This window comes from Cataglyphis hispanica, chromosome 21, assembly GCF_021464435.1.
Source record: "Cataglyphis hispanica isolate Lineage 1 chromosome 21, ULB_Chis1_1.0, whole genome shotgun sequence".
NCBI classification, from domain to species: Eukaryota; Metazoa; Arthropoda; class Insecta; order Hymenoptera; family Formicidae; genus Cataglyphis; species Cataglyphis hispanica.
The window spans coordinates 2,976,553-2,989,233 of NC_065974.1; the positions used below are offsets into that span (position 1 = coordinate 2,976,553).

Here is a 12,681-nt window from a genome sequence, read left to right on the forward strand (position 1 = left end):
GCCCCTCTCGCCAAACCGAGTGAGCTGAGGGACGCATCGAGCCGTTCTGCTCGTCGAACCCGAAGAATGCGCTTTTCGACGTGTCGAGAGGTGAATTAAAGGTCGAGTCGGTCGGCTCGTTCGTCTTTCGGATCACGCGATTCATGCAAGTGAAAAGGCAATGATCGATTCTCGAGCGAGTGAGAAATAATTAGGATAGATAGTGAATGATAAAAATGCGTTTGTTAGATAATTTTTATTTTTTAGATACGTGAATATATTTATTTCGTTACACATATAAATCATAAATATATACATATTCAGTGGAGATATTCTTAATTATAATTATAATTTTCTCGTTAATTTCTCAAGGATAAAAAAACTTTTCTCGATGCTAAAATTCCCCGCGTGTCTATATTAAATTTTGCATTAATATTTTAGATTAATATTCTACTTTATTTTTTCATGCCATTTCTTTGGCTAACATACGTTCAACAGATTAGCCAAACAGTAGTAAGCAAATACGTGCATTTGTCGTTGAGGTTCGTGCTACATGCGGAGTCATAGGGGCGGGAGGATAAGGGCAAGGGAATTTACACGATGTACCCCCCACGGAGTGGCGTTCGGGTCCGATACTTATACACGCGAAAAATTTGCAACCGAGACAATAGCGGACAGACTGCGCCCCGTCTACACGAAACACGACTGGCACGAGTTGTACGTTGTATTCTGGCGCCGATCGAAAAGAGTTAGGGCAAACGGCAGAAGAGAAGGGGGAAATACACGGGGGTCCTATCCGCGATTGAAATATAACCACGCAACCAAATATGTATGAGCCGTAAGGATGGGTCGGGGGGATATATTGAAATTTATGCTGACGTATGTACACACACATCCATAAGTGTACTATGGTTAATCTTAATAAGTTAGTCTTGTTAATAAAAACTTAAATAGTTTATTGATCACTTAAAAAAGATAATAACTCTGAAATTAAACCTGAATTTATGTGAGGGAAATTAAGTTCTTCTTAATTTTATATCTGTATAATAAAAGTTACACAATTGGTTTTTATCGTCTTTTTTTCATTATAAATTATTACATTATAATGATTGTATAGGATATTGATTCACATCAAATCTCATCCAGATTTCTCCGTAAGAATGTAAGAATCAGTTCGTACGAAAGAAGCTCAAGAACATATATTTCAATTGTCGAATCGTGATTTGGAACCAACCAAGTTGAAGGGAAAGTCAGTTGCATCGATTGATAGTGATCGGCTATCGATCGATCTCGTCTAGATCGTCCGTCCGATAAATCGTACTACCAGGTAAAACAACGATTGATAATGGTTTAAACAGTAAGAGCAGTTTAACGCGAAGATCGATGGTCGATTTCGTTCTCGATGGCATCGAGAGACGTACAATAGCGTTTGTTTCCCGAAAAGAGAAGAAAGACGGCATAATTTCTCTCATTCGATGAGAAATCGAACTTATTCAACTCATATATTTGCGTTAAAATTGTCAATTCAATATATTTAATTTTTCTTATCATTTTATTATGCAAAATAAATCACAAAAATGATTAGCATGTCGACTAGATATCAGTATGTAAGAAAAATAAAAATAGAAGCTTATTTTTCTAATAGAATGTTTAAGAGAAATTATTTTTTTTCTACAAAAATAATATTAAAGATCAGTAAAGTCAATCTTTCTTTTCTTTGACATCTTTTATAAATTTTACGTTAGCATTTTGAAAATATAATGAGATATGTACTATAAATAAGACATACCAACGTTAAATTTATTATTTTTACTATCGTTAGAAAACTTCTACCGCTTTAGAGCGAAATTGTAAAAGTATAGCAAAAAATCGATCTGAAACAGCTATCAAATATATCTAAAATTATCACATCTGCAGTATGCAATATAAGCAGGCATACGCGATTAGAATTGAGCGCGGGCGGAGTATTAACATTGAATGCTGAAACCGAGTTAGGAATCGGATACGATTCGCAACATGCATTAAACATCTGCCATATAGCCGCGCAATTCTGAATTATACATCCGTGGCAAGATAACCAGCTGAATGTCCGCGGAATTGTCCTACTATTTCTTTGGCGGCGCAATCGAAGCCGTCCCGCTGCGCGATAACGCTATTATTCTCGTGTGGGATTTCTTACCGTGAAAGAGAGAGAGATTAGATGGTGGATTATATATGATTCGAAAAACATGACAATATAAAAGTAGATATGTCGCGGCGCAATAACATCGTTAATGTTTTAAAAAGATTGCGACGGAAATAATTTTACTCCTTGAACGGAAGAAGATTATTTATTGTATATTTTTAATTGATATTTTTAAATGTTTTAAAAACGCGAAACTAAAACTTCATATTTTTTTTCATCACATATTGCCAATGCCCTTATTCTCTTTGAATTTTTATATCAAATTTTCTTTATAAGCTTATATTAAAATATTGCCCAAAACAACAATATAATATTAAATTACAAAATTTTTATATTATGACTTTATATTGTGAAATTAAAGAATCCATATATTGTTGAAAATATGCAATACTCTCTAAATATGAATTGCATCGAAGCATCAAATTAAACATCATTTTTAGTAAATATATCTGAACACTTCTTGCAAAAAAAAAAAAAAAAATTGGCCACAATCCATTAAAAAATTTTTGCATCAAAATTTTTAAATGAGATAAGAATGATCATTGCGTCGATAGGTGAAAGCAGCAGCTACCGATTTGTCGGTGGCTGTTGCCGATATTTATTGCAACATGGGTCGCGAGATGAAGTGAGCATATCGGCGCGTAGAGATTATGCAGGTGCAACAAACAACCCACGTTCGTCGAAGATGCATCTCGAGTGAAAAGCGAGCAAAAGGCGCACAGAGACGCCTACGGTCCTGGTTCATTCGGTGCCGCGATCTCTGTCGGTCGCCGGAGAATCGGAGCTTCGGACAAGACAATTGTATACGAGAGAGAAAGCTGCGACGATTGGCTCCGTTGCACCATGCACGGATGCGCCATGGCACGAATACGAATGCCCCGAACGCACGACGGAGGTGCGTGAGGTAGGAATTCGCATTCCTGGCCATATTCGGCCCTCGCCAGCATCCCCTCGTGTCTAACGCTTTCAGGACGTCGCGTCGCAACCATCGAGACACGTTACGGCATTTACATTCACGCGATGCGCTTTCGGTTGTCATTTAAATCGCTAAGTTACATCGCGAATCTTTGTATCTCGAAACGTTGAGATCCGCTGAATTTTGAAATAATATAATTTCTAATATGTCAGCTGATGCTTAAGATAAAGATAGATGTCTAAGAACTGAATATAAAAGTAAAACTTTAAGTTTTTTCTTTTAAATTAATTTTTTTTTTGTGGTAATATTTTGCGAGTTAAAAATTAAAGAAATAATAATATTCTTTATAAGTCATGAGCAAGAAAGTTAAATATTGTTTGACTTACCTTAGATATCGCGGCTCCTAAACCAGCTTGGCAAGAACCCTGTCTGTGGTAGCCCCAGTATCCTAAAACGGAAACAGACAATTATACCATTTCGTTCTTTACTCTTTCAAACATAGGTATCATATTTCAGTAGTAGCGTTCAAATAAATCTTCCTTTTTGCGCAACTGGCACATGGTCATACATTTTAACCACGATTAAAAATAAGAAATCAAAAACACACAATACGACATACAAAGAAACAATATTTTTTCCACTGTAAAAATATAAATATTTATTTCAAAATTAAATAATAATTAAAATATTTTATTACTAATAAAGATCAAACAAAATTATAAAAATATTAATGCATTTCTGATTTAATAAAGTAGAAAACATAATAACATATTTTTTTTTTATGTTTTCAAAGCAAAATTGTCTCAAAATTGTTAAAAGTTTTCTAAAAAAAAAATAATTTTTTATTATTATTGCTTAGATTAATAAGAACTCTTTGTAGCTGTATTACGGAATAATACGGATATAAGGAAGATTCGTCTTTGTATGTGTATATATTCCTGGAGTTTGACGCGTTATCGACTAGGAAACGGAGTGGTATCGCTTTAAAGACTCGATTACACGCACAAGCAAAGTAGTGCGTATATATACGCGTCATTAAACCTAGATTGATCTTCCGCCGTGACGCCTTCGCGATTCATTTTCTTCATCCGAATGATCGCGGCGAGACGAAAGTGCAAGCTGCATGTTTTATCACGGATCGTGAACAGCGCCATCCGGGAAATGGTCATCGAGTATCTATGCTCGTTAACTAGATAACGCGACGACACTTTTAGATACGAACAGTAATAAAAGCGGAGAGATCTATGAGCTTGACGGTAATTTTACTGAAATTCTTTCGGTGCGGCTATGAAACTATGCATTTTACTTTAACATTTACCACTATATGTTAAAATGGAATTGATTATTATCGCGATAACGCGAACACTTTGCTGAAAGGAATTCTGTGATAGGCAAGATTCAATATAGTAACGATGTATAAAAATAGAATTGTATGTACAATGTAATGTAAACTTATAAATTTAAAATTATGAGTTACATTGATTAATGAAATGCTTTATGAAGAGAAATTCGGTTATTGTTCTTAGCACAATTCTACTGACAATGAGTATAAATGAGAAAAGATTATCTTCGATAATACACAATAATGGAGTTATTTCGTAGAAATGCGATTATCTAAGATTAATGACATTCAATCTTTTTCAATTCTTTCTTTTTGGAAGATAAAATCTCTTTGTTTTTTTAACATATTCATGTATTAACATATCACTATAAGTAATTATTATTAATATTATCAGCATATGATACAAGTCAAAAGATAATGTAGCAATTCTATTCATTTAAATGCTATCACGACGATATAATTGCTGTCGTTAATATCAATACATAGTTTATATAAATTTTTGTTAATTAAAATATAAATATATGCAATTAACACGAGAACATAAATCTTTGGATACCTAACTCTAATGAAAAATTGCATTGCGAATATTATACGAATACTAATGCACGACCACGCGGACAGAATTATTTAAAGCTCAAAAAATCAATTATATATATATAACATATTATTTATATCTTTTAATTAACTTTCAAATCAAGTTTTATAATTAGATCGCCTTTATGATAAAATACTAAAGCGAACAAACATGTAAGATATTACGGAAACCGACCGTTGACGCGTCAGTCTAATAATTAACTGCCAATGTGATAACTGCAAGTAGCAAATTATCAGGCCAGAGCCGACAGAAGCCAACTGACAGGGTCAGTGCCATGCCGATGCGACTGCTGCAACGAACTGCATTACGCCTCGCAAGAAAAGGCGCGCAAGTATGTGAGAATATCCGGTGGCTCAGCTCGCGTCGTCCCGTAGGACCCGGTCTTCTTCTACATACGCATGTATATACATATGTACGTTATGAGCGCGGCAGCAACGGAGCCCCTCTCTCGACAGCCGATCGTTCACTTTAGACGAGCTGTCAGTCACGCAATTACATCAATCCGGTCGTCTTCGTCGATCCGGTTGCGTCGCGCAACGAAAAAGTAGATATAAAACGAGATCGGCGCCACTCGTCGGACACTCGTGACGCGCATATCTTTATCGAATCATAAAGTAGCGGATCCGTAAGCTAATAAAAGTCCCCGCAATCGTCCAAAAATCTCGTTCCAAAATAATTTTTCTCGGAGATAATTGAACAGATTTTTTATTTAATCTTCCCCATTAATTAAAAAATTAACTGTTTATCACAGTTGCATGTTAAACGCGTTAAAATCGGTATAATAACGGTATCATCCGTGAAGTAACAACGGATGCATTCGACCGCGATATCGTCGATGGTCGATCTATTTATAATCCGTCTCCTCTTCGCGCTTTGCAAGGATGCTATTCTCGTCGATATAAGAGACTCTCCGCTCTTAAGCTCGAGTCGACACACCGTAGACAAGTGGAAAAGAGAAACTTTTTCATCGTCAACAAGAAAAGCCGCTCTCGCGCGGCAGTTACTTTCTTTCGATAAGCTCTGGATAGACGTGTCATGGAGTAATTCAAAATATAAGACATGTATTTTTTATTAAAATGTTTCTATTAAAATAATCATAAAAGAAATTAATTTTATAGTATAAGTTTTTATTTATTTTATTGTCAATTAGGAGAATTTTTTAATATCTTTAAATATAACATTATTTTTTGTACAATACTTTTTCACATGTTTATTTTACTCAAGTCTCTGGCAGCACACACATAAAGGGAACAATAGAAGATTTTAAATTGATGTGATTTTAATCACGAATCTGATTTTGAAGCGTCTAATAAAGAAATCAGAGCATTGCAGGAGATCAGCTCGAGTTGTATGACCGACCCTTAATCGAGTTACGGGGAATGAATGGAACTACTGTAATTCTTATTTCATGTGCGTGTATGTGTTCGTCGGTGCGCGATTACGTATCCTCAATATGTATTATCGGGTCACTTGTTTTATTTCAAAATAAGGTGACCGCGTTTATAGTAAAAATATATTAATTCTCTCGTATTGATTTCTACATCAATTTTATAATTAGATTGTTCAATTATACATTACATAATTAATTATAATTTTTTTATATTTTACAATATAATCAATAGCCATAAGATTAATTACTGCTGCATGACATTAAAGATTTGTACTGGTAATCCAAGCGAGAAATATTTTTTCGAACAATTGATTGATATATTCTTTATTTTTATGCAAAATAAAATATGCAATTATATGTTTGAAAAAATTGTTCTAATGCAATGAAGAAGGAAGAATGTTGCTGGAGATCGGTAGCTCGATCGTAATTCAAGTAGGATCAAGTGTTAATTGGCCTTGTTACAACGATGCCGAGTTAGTGCCTTATTGTTAGTCCCAGAGGCGCCTTCCAATTATTATCTTTCCTCCTCTCCCCCTCCCCAATGCCTCTCTTCTCACTCCCCCAGCCACTTGAGCTAGTAGGCGTCTTTCATCGAGGAATGCACTCACTGTAAGTCTCCGCTTGCTTTCTTCCTCTCGTTAGTTACACATGTGAAAAATGTTTTCCTCTACATTTAAATATCTTTACTTACGCCATGATATGTCCTTATCTGCTTCGAAAGTGTTAAATGTCGCAATCAATATATGTCACACAATATATTTTTAATGGATAATATGTGAATAAAAAGTCGCTGTTGTCTGTGGTTCTTCAAGTAGATAACGAATCGCCAAACAAATAGTTATGCGATAGACATTTAATTTTAAGAATGAGCGATTTAATTGGGCCGATGTGTAATAAGGCAATCCCATAATGTTACATTACAAATTATATTACGTTATAAATTCTGGCTAAGTTCTAACGCCTCGCTAAAAAGATTCTACGATTCTCGGGAAAGCGATTCGTTCATCCGACTCGGCTTCTAATTGTTTAATTGCGCGATCATCACGGAATTTCTGGACGATGAGCTCATATCAAGGCTCACGTTCGCTTCCGCATTTTGCGTTCCGCGAAGATTTTGCGGTCATTTTACAACTGAATTCTGATAATATTTATTTGGAAAGCAGCCAGAATACATGACATCCTGATATCATCAATGAAAAGAAATTTTCCCTAAAGTTAATTTTATATAATTTTACATATATATAATACATAATAAAATATAATATAATATTAAATTTTTAACAATTATATTCAAATTCTTTTCGAATTCTTTTCTCATTATTTACTTTATATTAAGTTTTTGTCGTTTACTATTTGCCAAAAGTTATAGCTAATTAGACCTGATATCTCCAAAAAACCAGTACGGAGTAAAGCGGTACCGAAAGTCGATATGTCCTTTGTCATTAAGACACGAGGCATATACATGGTCGGCAGGAAATATCCTATTACATGGCGTATTTATGGTCGCTATACTTGGGGAACACGGCCATATGTCGGTTGCATCCTTGTTACCCCGTGGAGGAAATTCGTCCTCGGCGTGTGATCCTCGGCGAAGAGAATGAGGAGAATTTACCTCCAGACATGGCAAAAGCTACATACTTTGTTGCGCCTAAAGGATACGTTCAGGTCCTGCTTTGTGTCTTCGAAAAGACGCCTGTTTACAACTGTTTATAGCACTCGTCTCGAACGTACAGTCAGGGATACACAAAAATCTCTGAAGACATTTTTTTTCGTTGCTTCTTTTATAAACCGGAGCTATATTCGGAGGACGAGGCGACGCGCGTGCTATAAATCGTACCGCCCTCGAGAGTTCGATACCGGCGACGGAGAGAGGACGACGGAGAGTGGAAATTAAACATTCGCTCGTACTTTGTTTACCTTATCGCAAAGTCGCTTTCGTTAAGAACGGAAATCTTCAGGGAACGTTTTGTTAACGATTGAAGTGGATGGACGCGATAGAACTTACGCGCACTTTCTCTGGACCACAGATACTAAAATAACATTTATGTATAATATTTTCGTTGAGAGTAGCACGAGTAGCAGATAAAATGCCTTACTCCTAATTTTATTTTGTTTAATAGATTTCGTTGTTTTAACGGTATTTTAATTCGACATTCTCCAAAATTGAATACTATATAATCGTAAAGGAAACTTAATGTCAGTTTTTTTTTTTTTTTTTTTCGAATTCACCAAAAATATAAATGTTTAAGAAAAAAGTACACAACTTTTGTGACACTTTGCGATAAGAGGGCTTGAACAAAAACTTACTCGTGCGACATGGGGAATATTCCTGCGATTCGTTGAAGTTATTAGCGACGACCCAACACGTGCCCACCGGTTCTCTCCTGTTGCCCACCGTAGATTCTTTATTCCACCTACTGTCATCCGGATCGTACTTTGGCTGCGATACGGAGAACCAGATGTATCTAGGCGCGCATGCCTGCAAACATAAAGCGAGATTGCATGATTATTAATGATTCGATATTCGATCTTATTGCGGTTGTTTATAATTTCTAATGTTCGCCGTAATCACAATTAAAAAACCGATCAGTTGTCGATCTTTAATGGAGTTTACATGAAGAAAAGAAAAAAAATGCACGTACGATGAATTTAAAACCACGGCATGTTTATGGCATGTATACAAGATGTCTCGGAATTCATGTCCTTTATAATTACCTGAAATTTGTCGGTTTAATTCCGAGAACACCCTGTATAAATATATTTAAGAATATATTACTTGTATTCTATAATGATTCATTTAACAAAAAATGTACGGCAAGAATATAGACCTCGGACATGTTTAGCAACCCCGGAAAGCGCATTACGCAATCCGTACGAATCACTGCCGCATTTAGAAATACACGTGTGCTTTCCGCGAGATACTCAGGCGAGACGTATTTGCATACGCGCGGCTTGCATGGCTTTGATGATCTCTTGGAAGTAAAAACTCTTTTCTGCTGCATAATTTTTGCTACCGTTAAATATCATGTATTGCTGGGTATTCGATTATTGCAGGCAGGTACTATTAATATTAAATTCATGCCTTTAGGCATTTTCTCATAAGTACGCGTTACGTAGACAAGCTGTAATTTCTATTCCAGTAATGCACGAACAATCTTACAAACGTTTCTACGATGTCGTACTTATAGGCTCTTTCAAACCGAATGTCTTTTTTAGCCACAAACTATCTATCACTATGTCAAATATAATGATTCTAGCTGAAAATTAATGAGAGATTCCATTAATTGCTGTAAATTCTTATTTTTATTTTAGTTTCTTTTGTTTTCAATGTTAAACATCTTCAAAATTGTAATTAAATAAAGTTTAAAAAATTCAAATCTATGTTTATATAAAATTACATATAACTAAAATCAATCTCAAAAATGATTTGCTTTAAAAAAAAAAAAAACTTTAAATTTCAAGAACATAATACGATTATCGCGATTGAAATAATTTACCTTGATTTCTGATACCTATTGTTGAAAATAAATGTCTAGAAACGATTATTTTATAAAATTTCAAACAAAATCTTATCGACGTGTTGTTTATAACATGTCGTTGAAGTGACAAATTTATCAGACGAAGTACATTTGTAGAAACCATTTCGTTAGACGCGCCAATACAAACGTGAGTTCTCTCACACATTATGTCAATCATCTGTACTTGACCAAGCAACCAGAAGCAGCTGATGGCCTTAATAACGCAATGTAACGTATGTGCGAGCGTATAACGGGAGGTATTTATGTCCGATTTCTCACGTCTACATCGTAAATCTCTCGAAATACGCGCGATACCTCGACAACTTATCGCGGAACACATTGCACATCATCGCAGTTAATTTGTTGATAAAATAACGACGTGGTCAGCAATCATATTCTCGCTACTGTATAGATTCATCGGAAAGATAAAGTATCGCGTTGTACATAGTTACGACTTGCTAAACGATCTTCAAGGCTAACAATAAGCGTAGCTTAAAAGTAACGAGGTATAACAATGCTTCTTGCTGTCACGATATATGCATTATGTCAAAGAAGTATCACCATTTTTTATCTCGTATTTCTGCATTATATTATGATTATAACATGATACAGAAGCGATACGATTTAAATCAGTTTCAAAATCATCCAAAGATATTGTATGGCGTCAGAAGTAGCACGCGGTAGCTTCTCGTATAATTATATAATTTGTCTCACTGGCCAACATTTTAAACGCTTTTCAAGGCCATTCTGTGTAAATGAGGCTTCTTAACAAGACGCACGCTGATTCCACACGCATGAGAATTGCGTGAACGATGCCGAGCTCTTTAGAAGATGGAGATTATATGGACGCAATGCTCGTGCGAACGATGCAGTACACGCAAGCATGCATTATTAATTGCGAGCCAATTAAGGCGTGTTACTACGGTGCGTCATTATACGTATCCCTCTTGGGAATGCCATGCCCCGGCCTTAATCGAAAATTACAAAAGGACTCTTCCGTCTTGATTGAAGTTGTTCCCCGACGAAAAATCGTAATCAGGCCGATGATGGATCCGTGGGGCTCGAGATTATCCGAAAGAGCCGCTCTTAATGACGATCCCGTCTTGTTTCAAACGAGCTAATTAGAAGAAATCGGGGACATAACTGTATTTAAAGACCGCGTTATTGATATGTATTTCAAATTCATCGACAAACCCTTCGCAAAAAGGTACTCGAACTGATTATCCTGCGAAAGTTTTTGCCCGCCTCAAAGCAGCCTGGCTTTTTGAGATAATACCGACGAACCGCAGGCTGATTGAACGTAACGATCGTTACGCTGTCGGTCGTTGCCTATCGACGATCGCCAAACAGCGAAAATGAAGGACGCGAAAGAAAAAAGACGATACGCCAAAGTGCCGCAATTTATCTATTGCGCCAGTTTAGCTCAATCGCTCGAGTTCGCTCCAGTACGCGATCTGTCCGTTTGTGAACGCCGAAATCGTTTATGGTAACTCGCCGATACGGATCTCTGATATTGGTTTGATCTACCGACAAAATTAATGTATTATTTACTTCATTTTCATTAAATTAATTATTATTTTTTTTAAATTAATTTAATTTTAAATTAATTTTATTTTTATTATTTTAACGCATTATATAAACAGATCTTTTTTATAAATTTCCGATTTTTTTACTCTGTCCATTTACATTTATATGTACTAAATTCTCATTATATCATTTTATTAAGAAAAAAATTTGCGCTGGAAAACGCAATAAATTATTTGTATCGACAAAACAGAATGCAGCTCAAATCTCGTAACTTCGATCTCAAGAATGCGTTTCGAGATGATGCGGAATTGCGTGCTTTGCGATAATCGCAAGTAATTCGCGGTTCATTAGAAAGAACAGAATCTAAATGCCGCTGCAGATATACACTACATTAAAGACGCGCCTTTGACTAATGGGTTCGACCTTTTGCGCAACCAAATCTCTGTGAACAAACATTACTAATAGCCGGAAATTAGTTCCGCGAAACCCACCTGTGTATTTAGGTAGCAATTAAATACATAACTCTACAATATTAGGAGAAATTGTCTCTTCCTTACCAAATCATGCAATATATTCCACATTTAAAAGATGATAAAAAACATAATTAAAATATTTCTTCTCTCTCTTTCCCTTTCCGTAATATCTATTTTTCTTCTAATATATTTTAAAATGCAATCAAATCACTCTTTACGCATAAAAAATATATTCTATATAAACATCAAATATTAATATATAAACATTTTATGATAAGAAATATATCGCGAGAAAAATTCATCGTGCGTTTAATCAAGTTGTCGTTCCCAGGATACGGTGCAACGGTGCATGATGATGATTACAAAAGAATCCTGCGAATAATTAAAGGCGATATAATAATATTCGTGTATCGAAGAATGGAAATGCGCGATAATGATATGGAGGAATATACGTAGCGTAAATTTCGAGGGTGTGGCCGGCTCGCGATTCGCGCTTCATTACAGAGCGCGGAAGGATTTAAAAGGAAATAATGATACGGTATATGTGTGAGTATAGGAGGGGGGAGGAGGGGGAGGGGGCCGCTTTCGGACAAGCGGCAGGAAGCTCACAGCAATGAAATTGCCCGGTGCTCCGACCGGCAACTAAAGTAACGTGCGTTTAATTGTATGAGGAGCGGGAGGAAAGGAATAATAATGTCCGTCTCTGCCGCCGCGCGTTCCGCCTCGACTCGCTCGCTTTTCTTTTCGTAGATTGCA

The 12,681-nt window shown here is 35.8% G+C and overlaps 4 protein-coding genes across 5 annotated transcripts in view; 2 read left to right on the forward strand and 2 right to left on the reverse strand.

Moving 5' to 3' along the window:
• The window catches only part of LOC126857277 (ITG-like peptide), a 295,970-nt gene that overhangs the window by 233,144 nt on the left and 50,145 nt on the right, over window positions 1-12,681 (reverse strand). The window lies entirely within an intron of this gene.
• Window positions 1-12,681, forward strand: part of LOC126857276 (uncharacterized) — a 100,487-nt gene that overhangs the window by 36,940 nt on the left and 50,866 nt on the right. The gene's annotated exons all lie outside the window — the stretch shown is intronic.
• The window catches only part of LOC126857262 (integrin alpha-PS2), a 62,103-nt gene that overhangs the window by 17,877 nt on the left and 31,545 nt on the right, over window positions 1-12,681 (reverse strand). For both annotated transcript variants that reach the window (XM_050606496.1, XM_050606495.1), the window contains exons 4-5: window positions 8,715-8,886; window positions 3,467-3,528 (exon numbers count right to left, since the gene is read on the reverse strand). In XM_050606496.1, coding sequence (XP_050462453.1) covers window positions 3,467-3,528; window positions 8,715-8,886 — 234 coding nt within the window. The remainder of the gene's footprint in view (window positions 1-3,466; window positions 3,529-8,714; window positions 8,887-12,681) is intronic.
• The window catches only part of LOC126857279 (uncharacterized), a 136,017-nt gene that overhangs the window by 5,962 nt on the left and 117,374 nt on the right, over window positions 1-12,681 (forward strand). The gene's annotated exons all lie outside the window — the stretch shown is intronic.